General features: G+C 39.9%; 1 protein-coding gene across 4 annotated transcripts in view; it reads right to left on the bottom strand.

Moving 5' to 3' along the window:
- Positions 1-184: 184 nt before the first annotated feature.
- The window catches only part of GLS (glutaminase), a 59,811-nt gene continuing 32,975 nt past the window's right edge, over positions 185-27,020 (bottom strand). For 2 of the 4 annotated variants that reach the window (XM_065637459.1, XM_065637458.1), the window contains exons 8-14: positions 25,325-25,501; positions 24,068-24,199; positions 22,879-22,971; positions 4,355-4,416; positions 3,647-3,723; positions 3,413-3,476; positions 185-3,150 (exon numbers count right to left, since the gene is read on the bottom strand). In XM_065637459.1, coding sequence (XP_065493531.1) covers positions 2,994-3,150; positions 3,413-3,476; positions 3,647-3,723; positions 4,355-4,416; positions 22,879-22,971; positions 24,068-24,199; positions 25,325-25,501 — 762 coding nt within the window. In that variant the 3' untranslated portion in view covers positions 185-2,993. Of the gene's footprint in view, positions 3,151-3,412; positions 3,477-3,646; positions 3,724-4,354; positions 4,417-18,931; positions 22,045-22,878; positions 22,972-24,067; positions 24,200-25,324; positions 25,502-27,020 lie in introns of those variants that run through there. The other 2 variants (XM_065637457.1, XM_065637456.1) reach the window with 2 other exon arrangements.

Raw genomic sequence — 27,020 nt, forward strand, 5'->3', positions numbered from 1 at the left:
CAGCATTAACAAAAATCAACCAGTGAAAAGATACGGAAGTGTAGGTTTAAAAAAATAAAATAAGCCAGGTTCAACCAGATAAACTCATCGTGGTTTCCTGTGAGCTTTGCACAAGGGAAGTGACCACAGCAGGTTTTCCTGGCCAGCCTGCCCCGTGACCAAAAGCTTCTTTCCACAGGAATCACATCAATAACCAATAAATCACACCACCACCACCACCTTGGTATTTCCATTTATTATGCTGTAAAAAGCAACGCTATCTGGATTTTATTTCTTAAAATAAATAACTTTCATTTTCAGAACCAGTACAGCTCAAGTTTAGATTCATCATGGGAAACTGCTAGAAATACATTCATCGCTGTCTGTTCCCCGCAAGACAGAATCTAAAAGTCCAGATCAGCCCCATTACCGTGACCAGAATTACACCGCCAGCAAGTATCATCACCGACAGCCCAGCTCCAAAGCAAAAAAAAATATGATACAATACAATTTGTTCACAAAGAGAGGCTAATTAATGCTAAGACTATCACAATATTTCTGAGTACAAAGCATTAAGTTAGCTTAACGATTTGTAGGTTGTGGTACAGAAGAAACATATATGACATAAAAACAAAGGAGTAGGGGAATCCTCTTTGGAGCATTTGATAAGAAAACCAAAAAGCTGTTCATGGCAAAAATCTACATGTCAGTGTCATGAATGATCAACAGCCAACCCAATGTACTGCATATATTTATAAATAACGCCATGTCTAAATAGCTGCATTGCTGAATTGGACATTACAAAACAAAGCATCTTCTCACAATGAGAAAACACTAAAACTAACCAGCAGAAATGCACTGAAGCTAAAAGCACTCATTATGATTTAGGAAAGCGTTAAGCTTAGGGACAGCCATGATCTTTAATGCTAACTCAGTTAAAATGACTCCTTTTGGTTTATTTTTGTATATATGTGTATTATATAATATACCTATCTTTTAAAAATGCCAGTATGAACAATGCAAATTTCAATTAAATAAAGTTAAATCAGGTGATTTTCTGAGAAGCCAAAGGATACATTTTAATAGGAAAAAAAATTAAAATATAGAAGCAGTCATATGAGCACTGAGATAGAGAACACTGAACTGCAGTTCCCTCTGCAAACATTCCTCTACGCTGAAGTTGACAGATCTGTTGCCAGAGACAACAGGTTGGAATTGAGTCCAAGGTGCAGCAGAGACCTTGTGCTCCTCAGTGACCAACGGGGCTCAGTAAAGAGCCCAAGATGGTTTATTCTCAACACCACCAACCTGCTGGGTCACTCCGGAGATGCCACCTTTCTCTGTGCCCTACTGGACTCATTTGCAAAAGGGGGATAATGTGGTTCAATCATCTTTATAAAGTGCTTGAGCCATCCGAGAAAGAATTAGGACATTATTTCTGGAGGATTTTGGTGCCTAAACAAAACAATTTGAATTTTGAGAGCTACTAATGACTCATACACTATGTGCTAGAATAAAAATAGCCATATACAAAATTCTCAAGCTCAGTCTCCTTTTCCATGTGCTAAACAATTCTTACCTAAAATTCTTGTGCTAAAATTCTTGCCTGTGCCCAAAACCCCGTGGCATTCTGTGAACGTCCAAGTCTTAACTGCTCACTTTTGAGGTTTGATGCCACAGCACTGGCAGAAGCGATTGCGCATGGGACAGGGAACTGCTGGAACATCGTCCTTCTGCCAACAACAACTATTGGCACCGACGCTCCCCGCGCCGGGGCTGCAGCGGCAGCACCAGAAACGCCACCCCGCCGTTTGCCACAAAAGGCATCGCCTGCTTGTGCTCCTGTTGCCGAACTCCCGCCTGACACCAGCAGGACCCATCCCGCCAACACCGCATCCCGCTCCCTGGTTGACGGTAGTGCAAGGAGAGAACATACCCCCAAAATTTGGCTTATCTCCTGCCCTGCTCGTGCTTTGATTGGCTCTATGCTCCTTAAAGCTGTTCTCACGCCAGCCGTGTTCCTTATCACAAGCCTGAATTAAGTCAGATTTACAAGGAATATTTGGTTTAGTACTTCGCCTTTCGCATAATTCCGTTCCCCTCGCTGGTTCCCGGTGTGCCCCCCCGAGAAAACGACCCGTGAGCCCAGAAGGGGGTTTTTGCGGCTTGTCGAGGCCGTAGTGCAAAAACACCTGCGGGAACACAGCTGCGAAGCACCTGCTCGCCCCAGCCACAGGGAAACGCTTTAGCAGCTGAACACGGAGAGGAGGGAGGTGAGACAAAAAGAACCGAAAGAAACAACAACAACAAAACCCCACACCCCACTAAACACAGTTTGAAATGACAAATCACATTCCTCAATGCCATTTGGTCAAACAAACCTTAACACAGAGTCGCTGACAAAACTATCTCTAAGAACAAGCCCAGACCATTGACAACTGTCACCTATATACTCTGTGGATATTTATATTATGTAAACAAGGTTGTGTGGAAATTTTATTTTATTTTTTCCCAAAGATAAGTGCAGATCATTACTTAACACACCCAGCCTACATCTACATCAGCACCCTCAGCTTTTGGAAAACCTCACTGACACTCATACCCAACAGTCCTCTGGCTCATCTCGGCCATACTGGAAACAGAGGGCTATAGAAACAAAAACTGAGCAGAAAAATTCCTGACCACAGACTAGAGTTCACATAGAAAACAAAAATAAATTAAGTAGTGCACAGTAAAGCCAACAACAGCTAAATATTTTTATACATCAATTATATGCAGCATGAGGTAATATTGCTCACATTATGGAGGGAGATTCTTCGTTGGTTTTGTTTCTTTTGAGAGAGATTGGATTTGTCCTGTGCGTATAGAAACTCCTGTAACATAACACTGAAGTAACAGAGACTTCTGTAAAATATATACCACTATCAGATAGAAACACACACGCTCTTCATTACTTATGCATACCACAATTAAATAGGTAAGTGATTTGATTCTTAGGATCTAGCTGAGGATGATTATAGTAAGCCATCCAGATTTTTATGAACCGTCCGGTTCTCCTTCCCGTTATTGGAATCCTCTGATGGCGTGTACTGGACCTGATATTCTTGAAGAATTTTAAATACATCGTGGTGTCCAAAGTGTAAAGCTTCATCCATAGGAGTGTTATTCCACCTACGAGAAGGAGCAGAGTATTTCTAAGATCAGCACGTAAGTACAGAGCCAAAAACTACCAAAAAAATCTAGTTCTTGATAGACAGTGCTAATAATTCAGCACACAGACCACACTAAGTTCAGTAATTAAAAACGCTTCCTAAGCGGAACAAAACCTTTTAAATAATTCTTTTAATGGTTCACCACTTTTTATTACAGGCATCCCGCTCTCCTTCGGTAGGGAACCTGTTAAGAGTTCCAAACAGGCAGTAAAACCACTCACCTGTCTTTGGGGAAAGGATTCACTTTGCACGCTTCCAGCAGAAATTTAACAACGTCCACATGTCCTGTAAGAAAAGCAGGACTGTGAGCGTACATATTTATATATAAATACATATATGCATATAGACAGACATCATTTTTAAAAGCAGGTATGCATATATATAGTGAAAACACCATAACAAAAAGTGACCACATTCCATTAACAGAGAGCAAAGCACATGCGAGGAGACATCACCTTCTGCAGCTGCTACATGCAGGGCTGTTCGTGAGTCGTAGTCTCGTTGTTCCATATCCATTCCTGACAGAGCAAATCTAACAAAAAAATAAAATAAAATAGATAAAAACCACACCACAAAAAAGCCACAAAGAGGCCTTACATAATTAAAGCAAGTTACAAAACCAGCATGGAACAATACCCCTATGCTAAAACGATGAAACATCTGCCGCAAGAGGATATAAACGGTATCAAGAGCCCATTCAGATATAACGAAAGGGGCCCTTATTGCTTTGGCTCTAAAAATAAGGTAGGGGCTTAATTTTCGTTCTGATCTCTAGTTGTTAGAAGTAAAAATAAAATAAAAATGTCTTTGCAGGGTTTGTAACAGTCACCATATCTGATTTAAAATCTAAGAGGGACAAGCGAAGTCATATAAGGCAAAGTAAATCTGTGCCAGGAAGAACTCCCAAGTCTAAAAATCCTGGAAATTTATTTCAGTACAGTCCAAAGAACAGGAAAACAGTGGGATTTTAGGACAGTGTGAGGGTAGCTTTTTGATGGTAAGTTTCGGAGTTTTTTGTTTGGTTGGGTTTTTGTGTGACCTTATTGAATCTCCAGCGCAGCTCAGATGTCCCCAACAAGGACACAGTGCATATTCATAATAAACAACAGCATTAGGTATCAAACAAGCAGCTTTCCTCCTCCCAACCCCGCACCCATATTTACCTCCGGAGTGCAGACACATCCCCCGTGTAGGCAGCAAACAGCAGATTTATCACAGACTTCACCTACAGAGAGAGATGAAGGCCAGTTTATTCAGCTTCTTTCCTCAAAAAGAAAACAAATGGAAAACCCAGAAAAGCCCAGCATGGCCAGTCAGTTCAGCGCTTGTGAACCTGTTATTTTATCTCCCTCCCTGGCCACATTTTGCCATACAGACACTGGACGAGTTCATTCCAGCTTGCTTCACTGCCAGTACTTGCATAATATGTCTGTCTTTCCAAGGTTGAAGTCAGTAAAAGAATCATAAAATGTTCACTTCCGTTCTACTGTGGTAAAAAAAAAAAATTTAAAAAAAAAGAGCTTTGCTGTCTGGACAAACCTATTTCTCTCTTTGATTGCCCAATGATACAGTTTTGAATTACAAAGACAGCATCCATTTGCATAAACCACAAACACCTCATAAGACAAACTCATTCTGGAAAAGTAACATTTTTTTTGGTTTGCTTTGGTTTTGGTTTTTTTTTTTTTTTTTACAGCATGCATCTAATATAGTGACTTTCTTCAAATAAGCCATTTTAGCAATTCTGTCACATAATGAACCACTACAAGAAACGTAAGGTTTCAAGGCAGACAAAAATAAGATCTTTTTAGATCAAAGAAGAGAGGAAAAGTCTCAGACAAGCAGTGCTTTTCTCAACTGTATTAACGAACAAGAAACCACACTGTTAGGCTACCAACTTTGTCCCATGCACATTTTTAACGCAACCTGGCTATAAAAACTCCAGAAGTTTTAACAAGAGCCACAAACGACAAGACAGATGCTTTCGGGCATCCCACCTCAGCTTCTGTCAGAAACTGATATGGCCACTTCTAGGCTCCATTTTACAGCATTTTCCAGTAAACTTCCCAAATGCTGGCTTACTTTTTGAGTCTACAAAGCTCTGTTGCTGCCACCAGACAAGTAACAGAGATAAAGGAGAAAACTGCTGCTGCATTGACCTTCCACAACAAGGAGAAACAAACACACACAAAAAAATCACCGCCCACAAGCGAGTCTCCCACAGATTTCTGCAAAAACACTGGTGTATTTTCACAGGGCCCCAGACGAGCCAACATCTGTGCCTTTTATAAAATTAAATAAGTGAGACATGAGCAAGAAATGTTCTACGCTGAGGGTGGTGAGACCCTGGCCCAGGTTGCCCAGAGAGGTGGTGGATGCCCCATCCCTGGAGACATCCCAGGCCAGGCTGGACGGGGCTCTGAGCAACCTGAGCTGGGTGAAGATGGCCCTGCTCATGGCGGGGGTGGCACTGGGTGAGCTTGGAAGGTCCCTTCAACCCAAACTGTTCTGTGATTCTATAAAGTAGTGGAATTGCTCGGGTTTTTTTTACACCTCAAATATGTGCTGACGCAAAGAGAGATCGAAGCAGAAGGAGACAGAGCCAGGACAGACCCAGAGCCGCTCTCCTTCCTCCAGCACCCACAAACTCCTGCAGCTCCTTGCCCGTTTGCACCACAAGGCCCGTCAGGCTTCGGAGCTTTGCCCAGCAAGTGTCAGAGGGACCTGCAGGTCTCCATCATCGCTTCTCAGGAGGCTCAGTATCCCCCAGGCTGCTTCCAAACCTGACTGGCCTCACGGGCTGGGCCCCAGGGCTCCTCACACCGGCCTGATGTAATTCTGTTCCTCCCATGAAGGTTTTTTTTGACAGAAACATAGAATGTCCTGAGTTGGAAGGGACACACAAAGATCGAGTTTTTATTTAAAGCTTCTGAAAAAATTTAAAAAAAAAAAAAAAGGCGGGGTGGGGAAAGTATGGTGACCAAGAATCGTACAGCAGGTCAGCGTGGGCTTTGCTCCGGTTGCAGAGCCAGCTGTCCCTGGCTGAGCTCACCCACCCCTACTGCCTCTTTTCTTGCCTTTTGCTCAGCACAGCACCTATAGAACCAGAGGGAGAAGCCGTCACCTGCAGCCCCCGGGGATGTCATGTTTCCTCATTTTTGAGGGAAATTCGGAGCTGCCGTGGGGACGGCATCGCCCGCACCACCCCGAGCAGCAAACACCCAAGAGCTCCCATTGGGCTTCCAACAGAAAACAGCACAGTCACACCAAAATGTTAAAACTTCCTAAAATAACGTGCATCTTTCATAGACACTGGGCTGCAGGCTGTATGTAAACACAGGTGTGAAAGGGGGATTAAATTTGATAATCCCTGCCAGCAGACTGGGCTGGTCACACTCAGGCATTTCGGGTCCTGAAGGTGCCGAATACTCTCCCCTTTTCAGGATCTAGGATGAGCAAAGGGCATCCTGTCTTTAATAAAAACCATTTCAGAGGTAACTGATTGTTTTGGCCGGGCTTCTGTATGTTTCTGGGAAATGTAAATGTGTATTGAAATAATAAAATACAAACAACACACATTTCATCTTTACGAAAAAATAACTTTCCAAGTGCAGGTAGGGCTCAGATTCCCTTCGGATTCAGCTGCACATTTTGCGAAGAAGTAATTTTCATTAATGATGTCACAAAATGTGATTTGGAGATTCCTGACACTTTCTAACACAATAATCCTAGGCCATGTCTCAGAAATCTGGGAGAGGTTAAAGCTGCTCCTTTCTTAAATAACAAAATCCAAGGTCACATTATTATAAAAAAAAACTTACTGACAGCTCAAAACAAAAAGAAATACAAGACCAGACAAAAAAAAATCTGCTTGTTTAGATAAGAAGGAAATTCGAGAGGAAATATGAATGCTCTCTGTACAACAGTGAAGGTAACGGGGTACAAAAAGTAGGAGAAAAACAAATTTAGCAGGAAAATTAATCACAGAATAATTATCCAAAACTGGTCAGGAATGAACTGAAGCTGGAAAAAAACAGACAGAGTGTAGCCATCAGAGCTAAAATAACCCCTTATGGCTACGTGTCCCCATGTCAGCTGAGACTTGAGTGATTTTATGGAAGAAGTAGGTTGGATCTGCTGGCAACAAAACACCTCCCAACTCTGTAACTTCACCCTACTCTATCAGCAGCACAGTCCAGGCCAAAAAATTAACAAATTTTGTAAGGTATGAAATAAAATTGATCAAAAGGCAACTATAAGCAAAGCTGGACATAAAAAGTGAATTTGAGAAAAAAATTTTAAAAAAACTGTTTAAAAATCAGTTAGTTTCAGTATTAATGTGGTGAAGTTACAGGTGAAATTTTAACATGTCTAATTGATCTAAAGTGCTTCACTGGTACATGGGAACAGCCTTTATAGAGTATTTGTATCAAAATCGTCTTTGTTAACAGTCTTCCTTTTATGTTTGAGCTGCACACCCAAACCCAGCCCCCATGAGAAGACTCATTTGGATAGTCTCAGTTAATAGAGAATCCCCATACGAGACTGAGATGAGAATCACTCCTCTCAACACAGACTGGTGCAAAAAGATTGTTCTGGGAGTTATTGAAAAACATCTGAATGACAACGCAGTCATTGGTCCCAGCCAGGACAGGTCCATGAGGGGAAGTGTTGCCTGACCAACTTAATTTCATTCTATGACAAGGTCACCCACCTAGTCGACCAAGGGAAGCCTGTCGACGTGATCTTTTTGGATTTCAGCAAAGCCTTTAATACTGTCTCTCACGGTATCCTCCTGGACAAGATGTCCAGCACACAGCTGGGTAAACGCACAGCAGTACGTGAACAACTGGCTGATGGGCTGGGCTCAAAGGGTTCTAGTAAATGGGGCTATGTCGGGCTGGCGACCAGTCACTAGGGGGTTCTGCAGGGATCCATCTTAGGGCCAGCGCTCTTCGATGTCTTTATAAATGACTCAGGACTTGAGGGATGGCTTAGTAAGTTTGCCGATGACACAAAATTGGGGGGAGCTGTCGACACTCTCGAGGGCAGAGAGGCCCCGCAGATGGACCTGGACAAATTGGAGAACTGGGCAATCACCAACCACGTGAAGTTCAACATGGGTGAGTGCCAGATTTTGCACCTGGGACACGGCAACCCCGGCCATACATACAGACTGGGGACGAGATGCTGGAAGGCAGCTCTGTGGAGAAGGATCTGGGGGTTCTGGTTGACGGCAAGTTGAACATGAGCCAACAGTGTCACTGGCAGGCAAGAGGGCAACCGTGTCCTGGTGCATCCAGCACAGCATGGCCAGCCGGGCAGGGAGGGGATTGTCCCGCTCTGCTCCGCACTGGTGCGGCCTCACGGGGAGCACTGTGTGCAGCTCTGGGTGCCACAGGGTAAAAAAGATATTAAGCTACTGGCGAGCATCCAGAAGAGGGCTATGAAGTTAGTGAAGGGTTTGGAGAGGAAGCCATATGAGCAGCAGCTAACGTCACTTGGTTTGTTCAGCCTGGAGGAGACTGAGGGGGGACCTCATTGTGGTTACAGCTTCCTCACAAGGGGAGGACGAGGGGCAGGCACCGAACTCTTCTCTTTAGTGACCAGTGACAGAACCCGAGGGAATGGCAGGAAGATGTGCCAGGTAAGGTTTAGAATGGACATTAGGAAAAGGTTCTTCACCCAGAGGGTGCTGGACACTGGCACAGGCTCCCCAGGGAGGTGTCACGGCCCCAAGCCTGACAGTGTTCAAGCAGAGACTGGACAACACCCTCAGACACATGGTGTGAGCTGTGGGGTTGTCACATGCAGGGACAGGAGTTGGACTCAATGATCCTTGTGGTTCACTGTCAACTCAGGACATTCTATAGTGATTCTAAAAAATTATCCTGCTCCGCTACCGCTGCAATGACTCCGGCACAGCAGGATGAGCCTCTGCCCTGTCCTCCACTTGGGTCGGGAGAGAAAAGCCAGACAGCTGTGCACGCAAAGAAAACAAATCCTTCAGAAAAAAAAATTAATTTAGCCTAGAGCTGGATTAATTCCATGAGAAGCTCTTAGCTAAAAAGGTCACTGAATGTAGATTTTAATTTCCTACTGTGTCCTGCTTCCTGAGAGCGCTCCCCACCCCCCAATTTATTAAAAAACATCACAGAATTTACAGCCTAAAAAAATATTGCTCCCAACTTCACTGTTTCTCCAGGTGGCTGAGGAATACAGTCAAGCCCTATAGTTCAAAACGGTGCTGCTAAAGGCAACGCAAAAAAGGATAAACAGACAAACCCCTCTCATCTTTCCAACGCTCTTTACATGATATTTACGACAATGCCACAAAGCCTCTCAAAAAAAGACATTCAAAAATTGGGGGGGGGGGGGGGGGGGGCGGAGAGAAAAAGCTTTTTTGAATGCATATTGTTTCTCAAGAACTTTGCCGTACCTGAACAAAGAAGACGGAGACTCCCTTTTTTGCAAGGAGTCCCATGCAAAAGATGAGGGGTGATGGGTACAAGTTACTCCTGGGGAGATTCCGATTAGATACAAGAGGGAAATTTTTCACTATAAGAATCAGCCATTGGAATTACCTCCCCAGGGAAGCGGTAGATTCCACAACATGGGACATGTTAAGGTTCAGCCAAGATTTTGTCAAGAAAGGTTGGACCAGATGGCCCTTGTGCTCCCTTCCAACCTGGTATTCCATGATTCCGTGATACCTTGACTGTCCTCCTTTGGCACCCGCACCAACAACCGAGGATGACACAGCTCGATCTCCCTATTTATACAAAAAGTCTGACAGATATTATCCCAAAACCGCGGATCCTGGCGGTAATCTCTCTCCCACCCTGCACAGCAGCTGGGTCACGCTGACCCACCGGCCCAGGGACCCCGCGCACCTCTCCATCCCGCACCAAGGTCTGCCACGGCACCGCTAATCCGGCTCAGCGCTGGATTAGCTCCGAAATGCAAAAAATAGACTGTAAAGCTGTCTAAGGTGAGCGTTTGTCTAGCGAACCAGGATTAGCATTTCATGCTGGGAAGAGACAGGTAACTGTAAAGCCCTCCTGTTCTCCCGACCTTCACAAATGGCCACATAGCCACAAGTGAGGCAGCAGCAAAGAGGTCACCTGAGCCAAGAGGGATGGCACAAAGTAATTAAAGCTCCAAAACCAACAGAAATTTGACTTCGTATTAATGCAGCTGTGCTACTTTTCCTAAAGCTGACCCCCCTGATGAGAGTACATAGCAAAAAGCGATCATTCCTCCCGCTCCCCAGAAAAACTCCAGATTTTTAGATGCTTATTTTATCAGTGGAGAAAAATTCCCAGAAGACGCCAATTGTTGAAACCAAAAAAAGGAAATCTAGAACACAAATTAAACAATTTAGCCATCCAGTTTCCATGCACTGAACTCGTAATTCAACTATGCTGAAAGGTAGCCTATAGAAGACTTTCTCCCTGTATGTAACGTTTCAAAATAAAATTTAAAAAAAATGAAAACAAAACAACAACCTGCTCAAAACAAATTTTGAAGCTTCAACTTCAAAACAAAACCAAAAATGCGAGTAGTCCCTAGAAGGATAAAAATAAATCAGGGACGAGTCTCAGAGAGGAACCCAGGTGTCTGTACGCTCAGACACTAAGACAGGACCACTTATTTTAAAAATTGACCATTTTTGTATTTACAATTAATTTGCAATAAACTGAAATCTGCTGTCCACGGTCTGCTGAGAAGGGTAGTGTTGGGGGAAAATAAAAACTAAAAAAAAAAAATCACTGTTCCAGTCTAAACGAGATAGCCACAGTTTTCTTTTAAAATACCACTCCTCAATGTGAAGGTGAGCTGTATTTTCTAGGGAAATAAATAGAGGATATGTGAATAAATTAATGCATACACTTACATTAATGACATACAGCTATATTTGAGAATACAAACAAGGCTGACTGGTCCACAAAGCTTTCATTTCTTCTTCAGTACATTTTCCCCCACCTCTTCAGCCTATTTTCTGCAATATTGATCCTTGTTTCCTAATGCAATGTGAAAAAAGTGCAAAAATAACTCTTGAATCTGCAAATATTTACCTTCTGTGTTTTGAAACTAAGACAGCCAATAAGATTTTTGTCTTTTTTTTTTTTTTGTCTTTTTTTCCTCCAGCCCATTTTCTAATGCACCAACTATGGTTTCTTTTCCTCTAGATGGTGCAAGCTCCTTTCCACAGCCCAGGACAGAGGACGATATCCAGCTCCTTCGGTTTTTATGAACTATGGATGCAGCATTTATTTTTGGAGCCAAAGCTGCAAGAGTCACTTTCAAAGCTGTTACCACAGAGTTTATTTTTGGAGTCTCCCTGGTGGAATTAACTGGAAACGCCGCTTGCACAGCAATTATTCACATAACTTGTGCTGCTGGTCGAAAACAGACTCAGAAAACACTTATTTATACCTCAGTAACTGCTGTACGGTTTCTGGCAGTCCTGTTCAAACACGATTTGTGTAAATACCACAAGCTGCTTCTCCCAGGAGCTATGTTGAGACTGCAGCCACAGGGGCTGTATTTTCACATATTCATACCCAAAGTAGCTTTAAACCCGCTGTACTCCTATAGCTGCAAAAATCTCAGGCAAGCCAGTTAGCTACCCAGGTTCACAGAGCAGCTTCTCAGCCTTTTTTTTTTCCCCCTCTAATTGTATATCAAGCTGGTCAAAATGTTAGTACACTTTGAAATATCTTCTTTTTGCACTTAAACTTTTCAAATTGTTTCAAATCCAAATCTGACCTTTTAGAATAAAGCTGGTCATTTCTTCTTCTGACTTCATACATTTTAAAGTTGGCAGGTGGATATTTGACACAACAATTCTATGGTCCTAAAAGTGTCCCTTTAAAGGTCTGAAAACAGAGCAAAAGAGTTTTGACTGGATGCAGTTCAGTCCCAAAAGTGCTAATGCACAAACAAGTTTGTGCTGGTAGCTCAATCTTAGCACCTGCCACAGGAGTTGTGCATGTAGCTGAATATAAAAAACATTTAATTAAAGGAAATATGTACACTGAAGATTCCTCTTAACACAAAGAAAACAAACAAACAAACAAATCGCAAGCCCCTTCCTCTACCCGGAGAACAAATGTCAATCTCCTTTACTGGATAATGCATAGGCTAAAGTCAGTAAAGGGGAAACCTTCCTGTAGGTGAATGCTGAGCATAAATTGTTTCTTCTCTCTCTCCCTACTCATCGAGTTTCAATGAATTTCTAACCACTCATATTTCCTTCAGATTCAAACCTTTTAGAGACAGGTCAAAAAGTTTAAAGTACTACAGTATGCCTACCTGAAACTGCAAATAATTGTAGCAGCAATATTACATTTACAGTAAAAGCTAATTTTCTTTGCCCATCTCTGCCCAAAGTCCTTTTTTTATCAGAATACTTCAAAATAACCTAGGTATTTAAAAGCATCTAAAAATGACACTTGCTACAAGCTAGCACAATGCCATAATCGTTTGTCCATCTTCTCTGCTGTTACACTATTTTGCATAAAATTTTAAAAGCCTAACAAGGACGCTGGAGCAGTAATTGGGAGCAGAGGGTTACCTTTTCTTCTCAATTTGCAGCTATGAAAGACAGACTAAACCAGAATTCTCCTCTTCCAATCCCAACCTCTTGCTCCTAAGACAATCATCAAGTGGACACACAGTTCTGGGAAGAGTCTGTCTCACTGGTGATCCTCAAAACAACATCTCCGTACCTGGGAAAAGGCTAATTTGTCTTAAATACTAACAGGCAGGAGGTGCAAGCTCTTTAAGGAGTTAAAAACAATCTTTCAACACATATGGAGGAAAAGCACAAGTCACAGCTTGGACTGAGCTCAGTTCTACAACTAATTCCACCTCTGCATGCTCAGAGAATACCGAAATTCATTGTCTCTAATTTTTAAATGAGACTTGTCATCTTGTAAACGAAACTTAAAATGCTATATATTGGCAATATACTTCAAGAGCCCCTAAGTAACAGTCTACTCCATATTATACTATGTTTGGTTTTGCTCTAGTGCCTGAAAGACAGTGACAACGGCACTGGTTGACTGTCCTCAAGGACGGCAGGCTGCAAAAGCAGAGACCTTATTCCACAACAACACACGCTGTGAATTTGCACTGACTTATTATTTACATTTCTGGCTATTGATTAGTTCTAAAGTATCAGTTAAACTGACTCTGTTTACATTACAGATAAGACTACTTAATTAAAATGAGCTCAGAGTTCAATAATTAAACAAAATGTTTGCTAGATTTAAGTGAAACATCTACTTACCTCCAGTAACCGTGATTCTTTCAGCAAGACCGTGCCCATCTATTGCACTCCCGAGATGTGCAAATCCCTGGGAGAGCTGAGGCTGTTCTCAGCCGCCACGATTCACGACTCCCACCACTGCCTGCCCCAATGGAGGCAGAAGAATCGGTCCCTTCACCAACACCCACTGTAGAACTAGAGCTCCAGAGGTGGAGCAGTGGGTCACACCAAAGTTTAGGTGGATCCTTACACACTCCTCCGAAACAGGACATTCAAACTCATTTTTATCCAGAAAAGAGTACACAGCATCATAAGAATGTCCAGGATGTGGGGATGGGGCCACTTCTCCTTTCCTGTACCCCCATTAGAGGCAGGGGGTTCTCAGCACAAAAATGGGAAAGTTATGGGAGCAACAGCCCACGATCAGTTGTGTCTTTCCCTTTGTAGCAGATAAAACCACATTTAAGGATGAGCTGGTTCAAGAGGAACACAGAAAAAAAAAAGAACAGACAAGTCAAAGCTCAAGATTCAGAGCCATCAACTCCATTGGCATGAGATGACAAGATCCCAGGAACAGAAACTTCTCTGGTCCGAAGACAATTCCTGCAAAAAGGCCTCAAGGTTCCCTTATACACAACTACGGTGCCCAATATTAAGGAAGAGGTACTAGGACAGCCACATCCAATATTGTTCTGTCACAGACACCCCTGAACAACTCACAGATGATCCTAAATTTTTTCAACCCATAACCATTGTTTTGGGGATGATTACGTCGGTTTCAAAAGGTAGAATCCTGGGAAGAGAAACTCGAGTACCAAAACAGCCTTGGCTAGGTTACAATGAACATGGTCACATTTGGTTCCACCTATTCCTTCTGATTTCTTCTGGTTATCAATGAATTAACACACTTTCTACTTTCGGACAAGGTAACAGAATTAAGCATACCGCTGACAAAACTCCAAAAATGTGAAGCAAAAAAATTAATCATCTTTCACCAGACTTCAGAACTAATGTGGGTTGATTCCACATAGTGACAGGGTCTTCAGAAAGACCTTTCATGGATATTCATAAACTTATATATCGCAGCAGCAAGCGGAGATTTCTGAAGGCCTAATAAGGAAAACCAAATTAGAACAACTATAATGAAAGAGGCAATTCCAGAGAACTGTGACTTCAGAAGAGAGTCACAGAAAATTCTGACCTGGCTCATGTCCTGATGACCAAAGATGTTATTGCTGTGAGTGGAATGACAAAGGAATAGTCGGTAGACAAATTATTCCAACAAGAAGTTTACCAGATCAAGTGAAACACTTAAGACATAAAGACTTCCACGCTTCAAGTCAGAAGATGAAGACCAGGCAAATTTTCAGTTGTAGGTGGTGTGCACTTGCCATCAGTATTTTGAATGGAAATACATGAGTCTCGCTGCCATGTCCAAATTAAAGTTATCTGGAGAAAAATGAATGACTCTGTTGTCATTAAAGTTTTTCAGCATTTCCTAGCAGCAATGAAATTGCAATGAAATTCCAAAATGGTAAAACAGTAGCTCTTTCAGAAAATTACTGCAGGAAACTTAGGGTCCTCATTGTCTCATGATACAGAGTTTGATATTGCTGCTCAGTCCTCCCATAGAGTAAAGCCTGCAAATGCTTCTGCAACAAAAGCACAGAATATATACAGAAATCTTAACAAGAGGAATGAACACTGACCAGTTGACTCTGGATGCAGGGGGGGAAAAGAGCCTTTGAAGTAGTGGCTACAGACATGACAAACACTGCAAGATCTGGGACTAAAAGGGTAGGATCAACAACAGCCACCCAAATAAAGCAGAATGCTGACGGGTGCTTTAGTGACACTTGCTGTACGAAACAGACGGGACAAAAGAACGTCTGCTGCCTTTTCAAGGACCTGTTTACTGCGACTGATAACCACACAAGTGGGCAATGCTCCCGCATCCCAGGCTGTCTGCACTTTGCAATGTATGGATGACAGTTTACTCTTAACTATAGGATTCAGAGCAGGAATTATTCCCAAAATAGAGGAGGATGTTCTCAAGAGATATTTACTGAACCTTTACAAGCAAGAGACTGACTGCGCCCTCCAGGTTGAAAGCAGAATAGGTGAAATCTTACCAGAAATTTGCGCTCTACTTTTGTTGGGAGAATCGTTTCAAAACTATTAGGAACAAGTTTCTAGAAACCGTCTATTTTTTAGACTATTTATTCAGTACCTGCTCTTCTTGCATTGGAAAAGTCTCTTAGCTTAAACAGATCTACCTCCGCGGTTTTCTCTCCAAACCCTGGCAACAGCCATATTATTCCCCACCAGCCTTTGATTCATGAGGTAAAATGTACTTGGGTGTTTTAGCTTCTCCTACAACTGCTGCTCCTTCTCCTCAGTCATCATTCTTAATCCTTTCTTGCAATGGCATGGGTAATTTTTTTTTTAAAACACATTTGATCAGAACAATTTATTCTCAGCCCAAGAAACAATCACAGGTCGGAAAAGTTTAAAAGACAAGTCCTTTAAAATAAGTGTGAAGTGCACCTACCATACAGCTACACATAATAACCAAAAAGAGGTCTACCAGTCCAAAAAAGCCTGATATCGAATGAGTAATTCCTGAGCAAACAATAAAGTTGCAAGCCTCAAGGGAAAAGCTGGAGCAGTGACTGACATCAACAGGAATCGAGCAACGTTATCTCTTCCTATCACGCCACTTGTGTTCTCAGTTCACTGTTTTGATACGTGCTCTGATCACAAAGGGTCCCAATAGTAACATGCTGTCCCTCAGCAAATAACATGCTTCCATGTTTGCATTTAGCCTGTTATGCTTTAATAGAAAAATAAAGGGAATACAGAGCTTTAAACCCCTTAAATCACCTTATTTTCAGCAATTTAGTTAAAAAATTAATTAGGATCCAGTAGGAAAATACATCAGGAGGTGAAAAATGTTAGTTATTGCTGATCAAAAGCCCTTTTTACCTACACCACTTCTAGGACTCCCTAAAGACGGACCTTTCCACACCATTTCCACCTGATGGTAAGCTCATCTTGTATGGTGACAAGACAGGAGTCACCACCAGCTACAGAAAGGGACAATTTCCACTGGATGTTAAGAAAAAATTCTTGACGATGGAAGTATTAGAGCAAAATTGATCTGGTTTAAGAAGAGATACGGTAGGAAGATAAATTCCCAATTAACAGTGTGCACAAGAATTCTGTAATAACGCACGAATAGTTCAAATTGTGTGTACCGGCTGTTTTGCAACTCACGTGAAAAGCCTAGTGAACAATAGCACTTAGCTATTAAAGAACCTTCCAAACAAAATAACAGATATTTGTTGACCGTATTATCAAAACAATAACTTCAAATTTTCAGAATACTCAACATATAAAAATAAGAATCAAATTCAAACAATTTCACTGAAAAATAATGATGCCAAAAAGATTAACAGAAGTGCAAATACGGGGGGAGAACAAAAAAGTCATCCTTTATTCCACATCTGAGCAAATAATAATGAAATTAATATATGGTGATCTCTAACAGGAGGAGCACAAGTGCCCATAATTCACAAAATAGTAGTGCTGCTTAACTTCCTTCAACCCTGTCTCCATTATTCTCCTAATGCACACAAATTTGCATGGTCCAAGTTAACTCTGTCTCCCTTACTCCAGGTCATGCACCCACATCAGCTTCATTACCTAAATGAAATTCTGTTTAAACTACTTAAAATGGTGCAAAAAAAAAAAAAATTGTCACCACCACACTTCTGCCTTAAACTCTACTGTAGGGCTTTATTTAGTTAAACTGCAGCTTCAGATTAACTACTACATGAAGTAACTAACTATGTACAGAGCTGTGCCACTCTTCAGTGTTGCAGAAACTTTAAAATGCCAAGTGTTCAAGTGATATAAAAAGTCTGCATAAAGCAGTATTAGACACCAATAATAAACTGACTTCTACTTGCGTGAAAACCAAAAGGAAACAGGGAATTTCTATTTTGTACACAATATTCTCTAGAAAAACCAAATGGTACTTGATTCTTGATTCTAAGTAGGTAGTTTAATAATTTAGACTGCAACAAACTGTCCAACATACCAGGACAAATTCCTGGAGGAAAACGGGCTGTGGGTGACCCATCCTTTAAAAGCCTCTCATCACACACACTACTTATGTCATGTGTTTGCTATACAGTACAAGAAGCATGGAACAAACAAGATAAGCAATAAAAAAGACATAATTAAGTTTTAGTCAGATTTCTACCTAATTTAAAGCCTCTTGCCGCCCCTGCAACTACTATAGACATTTGCGACATTCAAATTCCACAAAGAGACTCTGCACTGAAGATAAATTACTACGTGTATTGAGTCATCCCAGTAAGAATTCTCCTGAAAAAAGTCTATTCGTCTTTCACTGCTTCTGAACTCCCATCAGGAAACTACAGAAATATTTAAACAATTTGAAAAAATAAAACAGTAAAACCCTACAAGCAATGTTTAGGGTACTAAAACATTTTATATAAATTATGAAACTTGTAATTAACTACTTTGCTCATAGCTAACTACTGTGCATCAATGACATGTATGTATCAAGACCAAGCAAAATAAAACCCAACATAATCTGTCTCCCTCCCACCCACCCTCTTGTGACTCCGTTGCCTTTTTATTCATCTACCCACCCACTGGCCTTTTGACACAAACGCACAATGAAAACCAAAATAGAAGAGCCAAAATAATTCCAGAGTAAATCACCCCTGGTTCTCTCTATCTACTACTCTTCTATCTTTCCTCATCTTTATGACTTCAAGAGAATAAACTCTTTTGACATGGGATTTTTTATGTGTAATGAACATAGAGCTAATTTTAAAAACATAGTACAAGTAACTGCAGTTTATAAATCAATCTACAGAAAAGCTAAATTAATAATTATGGCCAAGCTATATTTTCAATTCATAATGCTCAGGACCACCAGTTACTGCCCTGGCACTGGTACCATTAACCACATATTTTCCAAGTGACTGAATCAGCATCTTCAAAACCACACAAATACACTGTGACGTTAACATCCTACTGCACCATGACGCTTTTATTAGGAAAGCCACAGAGAGAGAGTTTCACTACTTCGACTTTTCTTTCAACTTTCAGAGATAACAGTTCAAAGAGAACAATAATTATTGCACAAAATGTTTAAGAAATCTCAGGAAGGTCTTTCAATGACTGGTTTAACCAAATCTGCTTATTCCATCTACTTTTCAAGAACTTATCTTTTTTATGAATTGAGTGCTCACTACCTCACTTCAATCTCAAAACTGTGTTTGAACAAATCTGTTCTCTATTGAGAGAAAAAAAATACAATAAAAATCAGCTTAAAATAAATTTATTAAACAATACAAAAATAAGCATGCTGGAAATCAAGATACATAAATAACATACAATGCAAATGAGAAATGGAAAACGAGACAGATAACAACTGAGCCATAAAAGTACAACACAAATGCTAAAATAAACCTTTAAAAAGCATTTACATTTCTAATGAAATGTTAATGATGCTGACAAAGAAAAACAAAACAAACAGCTAAAATGCTTGAATATCAAGAATTGCTATTACTGTAGCACAGGTGAACACTAAAACCGTTGCAGACTTCAGACATGGAACGACTAGCCTCTATCGCTGCGTTCTTTCAGCCCCGCTCACCACACTTAAGGCAGGCTTGGGTAAGTCCTCCTGGCAGACCTAACTATAATCCCAGCCTTCTGTGACCCAGAGCCCTCTGCAGACACCCCAGAACAAGAATCTGTGAGTGCAGGCAAGTCACAAAATAATTGGTCCAAAGGAGTCTCCTCCTGACTCCTCCAAACTAGAGGCTGGCTTAAATTCTAAGAGGCTTCAAAAGCACATATTACAGAACTGTAATATACATATCTAAAGTAAAGACTGTGTAAGCTGTACCCTAAATATTCTTATTATGCATAGTTAAGATCTAGTAGTTTCCTTAATTTTGCATTTCCCATGTAAGACTTGCCTCTATCACAAATTTGGTATGTAAGTGACACAAATACAGTAAAGATTTTTGTTTTCAAGTTGAAACCCGGATGGAACTATTTTCCATCTTCAACCGTGTTCTTAGAATTAGCTTCAGATAGTACTAAAAATCAGAAAATAACGTGTGTAGAATTAGATCAAGCAAATCCTGCAACATATATTTTGCTTTTTTTCAATTAAAACAGTAATTTAACCAGCAACATGTCAACATGTCATCACTGCAAATATGTTTCATTAGCAGCAAAGACACATTATGTTCCTTCTTGCAATCGAGGGTATTTCAGGTAAAGATGTAGTTTTGCAGGATCTGAATACTTGCTTTGTCTCTGTAACTACTAGTTTACTGTAAAATCCTTGAACAGGTGAGACATTTTTATAATTCAAGACTTTGCCTTTACTTATTTTACTTTATTTTCAAGACAAGCACTGATGAAGCTAACCTTATCATCAGTGATACAATTCTAAAACAGCTATTATTCAGCAATTTGCGACTGACATTTATTAACAACATCTGCACCACAGATTTAGCTCTTCATCCCAGTAGGACTTTAAATTCACTTAAAAATGATGTTCTGCATTGTTTTGCTTAAACATTTTAATCCGAGGCTTCAAAGACAGGAAGCCCATCCTTTTACAATACCCTGCTAGATGATTATTCAGGGTTTAGTCAGAGCTTAATTCAAATGTTTATGCAGAACTAACACTACCTAAGGAGAGTAATTAAGAACAGCTTGCTTTCTCTGAGAACATGGGGTTTGCTTTATGCACCTTCCTGAACAAACAAACAGATGGGTCAAAAAAAGGGGCAGGAAAAACCTGACTCTTCCTTTTTGCAAAAAATTCACTTAGGAATGCACTTGCAAGTTTTAGATAAACTAAAGAGGTAGAGGGACTGGGAGAAGCGGTGGACGTTATTAGGAATTATCTCTCATTGTCTCTTAAAATCCTCCACAAGTTAATATCACTGATAATTACTTGCAGATGCGTTCCACAGTTTTATAAACCAGGACTGCGCATGATGTGCACTGGGGGCACAATATATCAAATGATCTGCAATTTTGTAATAATTTTCTAAGATTTTTAGCATCGTTAAGAGTCTAATAGCTACAAGTGTCAAGAATTTAGCAAGTCTGTGCCTTTTGTCAGCACTGCCTATTGAGCCTATTCCAAGCTTACATACACCCTTTTCAAGCTACGCCCTACTCAGATACTCCAAATTATCAAATTATGCAGATGAACAGATGCAGTTGCCTGTAGAATAATGCAAATCCAGTTTGTCAGCAAGCTGACAGAGGTGCAAACTCACTCTCATTTTTAAAAGCAGCAATTAATGTTAACTTTTTAAAAATTTGCTCCTGTGTAAGGAAATTAAACCTCTGATGGCACATACGAACATGCGCACACATCAGCAGTTGAAAAATAAGTCAATTGGAAACAGTTTTAATACTATATACCTATCTGCTTTTCTCAGAATATATTTCCTGCTCCCAGTCGGCTGGTTTCCACTGTAAACCCGAGATTGCTGACATTCCTCTGCAGGGTGGAGCCCAACAGACTTCTGAGTCATCATCACCCGCTCCAGCAGACACTCTGAATACTTTGCTAAGAAATCTTTCTGCTGCATTAGTTAACTTGCAGACCAGACAGGATTTTTTAGTGCCCCTTCTCTCAATCCTCCCAAACCATTTTTGCTCTTTTTATTTAAATGTTATCATTAATAATCATTAGAGGTTTGTTAAAAAATTATATATATATTTATACAATCTCCATTAGCATGGCATATCCAAAGGATCCTTTTCTGTTCAAAGGAATTTGAAAGCTCATATTAAAAAAAAAAGCCTATGGTAATAACACAACTCAGAACCTATCTCCACTTAATATACAAATATCTAGAGATTCACGAATTTGCTGTAGTTTGCTGACACTACCTTACTTTGTATTTTAATTAAAATTCTGTCTTTACATGCTGACCCTGATCAGAGGACGCATCATTAAGTTCTTGCTTTGTTCTAAAGTAAATTTACTTAAAATTCTCAGATATAAACAAAAATTAACAGATATACACAAAAGTGGTATATCTTTGAAAACATTCAGATTTACCTTTTTCTTTTTTTTTTTTTTAAGCAAATGTGTTTTAAGTAACTACAAAAGTCAGTTAACAGTTCTGGGTTTTGGTGGTTTTTTGGTTTGGTTTGGTTTTTTTGCATGTCCTTTTTCCACCCCCACCTTGAACTTCGACAGTCTTTTTGGTATAGCATGCAGAATTTACACAAAATGTATATATAAATGAAACACCAGGCAAACAATATTCAAATTGAAGTTAAAACTAGAGATGCTTGAGGGTTTTTAAAATGAAGAATTTAATGAAACTAGAACCCATTCATTTAGTTTTGCTCTCCCCGACCTTCAATTCTATACACTACGGTTCTGGAGATGTCCTCGTTTGATTCAGGTGACACTTTTTTCCATACTGTTTCTTTTAAAGCAAGTTCTTGCTGGAGATTCTCATAGTCCATTGGTCCAAAGGAATGCTAGTTGTTCAAGCAACATACGTTATTTATTAGTGTATTTGAAGGAAAAAAAAAATCCATACTTGCAGTCAATGCTAACAGACTCAAGTTTTCACCTCTTCACATAAACTGTTATTTTCTCTGTCCAGTTATAAAAAGATTCAAATCGCAAATTGGGTATTTTTTCAGACGTATACATGCAAACAGAAGCACTTTAAAAATCATTCTAGTGTATATTCTCCTGAAATCTTCATGCCTTAGTTAAAACATTACTGGGAATAAAAGCAAAGAGGTTCTCCTTATCTGGAGAACCCTCACATCTTTTGTCCATGTAGCTGCAGTGGATTCAGTTCATTCCCAGACATTGCCTATATAATATATACCACTTCCTTAGGAACAGGCACTACTCTACAGCACTGTAACGCCTGAATTCAGGGCCTGTGCAACTCTCAGCAAAGTCACGTGCTCTCAGAGATATCACTGTGAAAAAATGCTGAACGTACAGCTCATGCAGTACAGAACAGAAAGGCTAAGCCCACCAGCTGGTCAAATCTTTATTAAAGGCAACCAGTACAGCAAAACTCTTTGTGACTTTTATCAGATACCGTACACTTAGTCTAGTGACGGAGATGAACTGCATGAAATGAGTTACAAATCTAATACGAAATTCTACTGTACAAAACTCTGCGATGGTGTGGTCCACCCAGGTTAAACGTCCACTAGTAATTCATACTAACTAGTTTATGTGAAAGCTTTGATGCAATACATGTCATTGAGCAGTTTTGCCTTTAGAGAAGAACTTTCTGCATTTCTTCTGATGTCTACAAGCAATACTACACACACACACTAACTTACCCGCTGATCACCACCTTCTCTGCGAGGATCCAGCTTTTTCGCAAAGTGTCTCAAATTATCGTAGTTATGGAAATTGCACAAAGAAACCAGATCCTGCAAATATTTAGAGAACACACATTATTATTTACATTACTATAGTCAAATACAGATGAGATTATACTGACACTGATGTTTTACATCATATCCTAATAACTTAAACCAGTAACAACAGAAGCTTCTCTTTTTTAGTAAATCAATACCAAAGTTTATAAGGCCTTTTGAACCTAGTACAATGATATGATTAAGTTCTAATAACACCTTTAAACTCCTCTTTAAAAAAAGGTACAAAACTAGCAATTTGCAAAATATCTATTTCAAAATATTTCTACTCCAGCTGTATGAAACACTCCAGGAACAGGAAGAATAGTCTGGGCTAGTCTAGTACATAAAACTTCAATCAAAAGGATAAAACAAGAAAATGTGTGACATAATGGATTTTAATTCAGTTTGAATTACAACATTAAAAGTTATAATTACAGAACTTTGCTATGCTGTTTATTTTTAAAAGTGAATGTTACATTCATGTTACTTGTGTGCCATGATCATCTATCAGGCTTTAGGTCTTTGTTATAACAGAAAAAATGCAGTTAATCCTTCGCCTACCTATTGTTCTGCAATTCTATATTTAAATTTCGCCTTTTTAAGACTTCCCCCCCGCCCCGTTTATAATTACTTAATTGGTATTACAAGGTAGTTTTAGGGAGAAAATTGAAAAAGACAACATTTTTTTTACATTCTCCTCTCCCACAAAACATCTCTATTAATCATTACAAGGTACCCTACAAAGTCTCTCCTGCTTCTAACGTTGCTGTCAACAGACTGTCCACAGCCCTTTCAAACGCAGGAGATAAAGCCAGGAAGAGCTTGCCCAAAACCTGTGTTCCTTTTCCAAGCTTATCCACAATCAATTTCTCCAGTGGTTTTGGCATCATATTTTCTTAGTGCTCACTGAGTTAAAGTGTTATTTATTATTAAAATGCAAGTGTCTTGGACTTTTCACCCTTGGCTCAGATGAAACTTACTATGTATGGAAGGGTAACAATCACTAATTCACTTAGATCTCAGCTATGCTAACTGAAGCTCAGTAAACATTAGCTGCAAAAGGAAAACAAACCCAAAACAACACCCAAAAAAAGGCAATGCTGCTTACATGACAGAAATGAATTCCTTTAACGCTGTTGCCCATCTTGTCCAATGGAGGTGACCAGCACATCAAGCCCATGACATTAGGAACAACCAGAAGGATCCCACCAGCAACTCCAGATTTTGCAGGAAGACCAACCTATATAAAAAAATAGAGAATTACTGTTCTCTGCAAACATTCTTCACTATTCTAACACAATGCTTTGGCATTTCACTGAAGATTGTTATGCAGCATTTATAAAATGTAGATCTGGAAAGGACTTTAAGGTGGGAAAGCATTATTGCTTATTTCTTTTTAGATAGACAACAACCTGAAGCACAGTTGGTGGCAATCCAAGGTACACGATGATACATTGTTGCTATTAGTAACACAGAGAGTCAGTAATACAGTGCAAAAGATAATTTAAATCTACTATAAAAAGTAATTACGATTAAGCAGTAGTACACAAGTGTATCTTGAAGTGTGTCATGAACAGCTTGCAACAAGGTAGTATCACAAATATATATATTGAAAAAAGTTGACTTGAAAAAGTAAAAAAACCCAAAAACTAAAGAAAACAGAAGAATCTGCCCATGAAATCATACAATAGCTATTTATTTACAATCTAGATAAAGGTATTGCTTTTTTCCAGCAGAAACTAACATGTCACACGTCCTCATAGCTCTGTAAGCAATAACTTCTAGGTCACATAAAGCATCATAATTGACTTTATATGTATGCAATAAGAAAAAAACAAAAATGCTCAAAACAAAATGCTGAAAACATAAATAAGACACAGTACATCTTAAAACACTTATATCTGAGAAACAAACTGCTGGAATATAGAAGCATGGTACATATGCTGTGTATGACAGCCACTTTTACAACACGAGAACAATTCCTGAGCCTTAGCTAAGAAAAAGCAACTGTCTGCAAAGGCTTTCTGCAATCTTTTCCTCCCATACAGCAGGAGTTCTTCACTTAATGCTGTTTCCAGCTACATCTGCATCATTAACAGCCTTTCTTAAGGGACAGTATTCACAGTTCGACATGAAAAGGATTCCCAAATATCAAGTGGCAGAGAACAGTAAGTGCTATAAGGTAAATTCTACTAGTAGTGCCATGAATCCTAGGTGAGATTTTCCCATAAAGTGTGTTCAATTTCTAAACAATCCATGTAACACCTTCTCCTCTCCCCCAGAAGCAAGCCCTGGAACATGGAAAACAATAGCACAAATTAATCTTCCTGATCAGCTATAACAAATATCTGAAAACAATACTTACATGGAAGGCAAACTGCCCTGAAAAGTCATACATGCCACAGGAATGCATTAAACTGAGGGTATTCCGGACTGCTTCGGGACTCAGGACTCTTTCCCCAGTGATTGGACAAAATCCACCATTAGCCAGAGTTGCTGCCATCACACTTGCTGATTCACACGTTACTTCTATCGAGCAAAGCTTATGAAAAAGAAATAGAGATTATAAGAACTGATACTTCTCACACAGGCAGGCCGGGATCAACAATATGTCTCTACAGAAATAACACCTCATAAAATAACCTGTAGCATAACATTCGTTACAGGTGACACTAGTAGCATCAATTAATATGGTCTGAATTCCTACTACAAAGATCCCAGCAACAGCATTTGTAAGCCCTCTCAATAGTTTGGGACAGTATTTGTCACACGTGTCTCTGCCTGATTCTTCCCCCCACCCCCCTTATGTTTCTTTGAGAAGAAGAGGTCTGGAAAACAATCTCAGTATTTTGCATCTACTTAAGTGGCAAAGCCACAGAATGACTGTTTTTCTTCAATATGTTTTGGGGGGGGTGGTTTTAAGCTTTAGAGGACCCCACACATTACTACAAGTACATTTTAAAGCTGCAAACTCTAGCACATGCAAGTCTTAATGCCAGCACCTCCTGCTGATGCAGCCTTATTTCAGTTTTCTCTCATATATACTTGGTATGTTAAAGCTACGACCACACAATAGTTTCTCCCAGGATCCCTGCTTAGTACAGACTATACATACTTTGGTGACACATCAGGGAATGTGATATGATGCCATCACCTGATGCTGTCTCATTTCTGCAGAAACCAAAAGATAAGCTGGTTTCAACCTGAAATGCTACTCTGAAAAGTAAACAAACTAGTGCTTGTATTCTTGCTTTTGCCAAACAGTCATTACATGATACTTCATGAAATTACCTAAACCAAGTTTGCGTGAGTAGTTACTACCTGGAATTCTTATTTTCCGGGTGCCAAACTCAATACATCCTAGTCCAATCAACTGGAGTTGCAAATCAAGAGATTGTCAGAGACGCATCTAAAATGGCAACTGTGTTTTAAACATATGAAGTATTACACAATAACACCTACTTTGAAAAAAAAAAGTGTTTCTAGGTTCTCAGTTTAAGCACCTGCATTTTGTACCTCCATTCTCTAACGTGAGAATAATCTATCCTCACTTTACAGAGACAATAAGAAAATAAGTTTATTTCTGTTCAGAAAGTTCCCAATTACACAAGGGAAGACGGAGCATTGCAGAAAACCCAGAGAAAAGAAATAAATAACCTTTTAGGTAGAATCTGAGTAGAGTGTTGGAAAGCAAGCGTTGTACAGTGAGGAGAAAAGAAAACAGAATTGCCATTCATCTATGAGCTGCCCTTTTTCTGAGTATGGAGTGAAAAGGGAATTTTGCAAGGGGGGAAAAAAGAATTGACACACAGTCATGAAATTAGAGATCATAATGCACAAAAATGAGGCCAAATTAAAATACATCAGAAAAGTTAGTTTTGGCTTTTCTTATTAATAGCTTTGCACTCAGAAGCAAATTGGGACACGAGGCAGTAAGAAAGCATTTTAAAAGCCTGTTTAAACGGTAAATTCAAAGAAACTATCAGCTTTGTTCTGCAATAGCAGAAATTTGGAGTGGACTATTAGCTTGTACCTAGTTTCCAACTCAACAAGAGGTCAAC

The sequence above is a fragment of the Caloenas nicobarica genome, chromosome 6, assembly GCF_036013445.1.
Source record: "Caloenas nicobarica isolate bCalNic1 chromosome 6, bCalNic1.hap1, whole genome shotgun sequence".
NCBI lineage: Eukaryota > Metazoa > Chordata > Aves > Columbiformes > Columbidae > Caloenas > Caloenas nicobarica.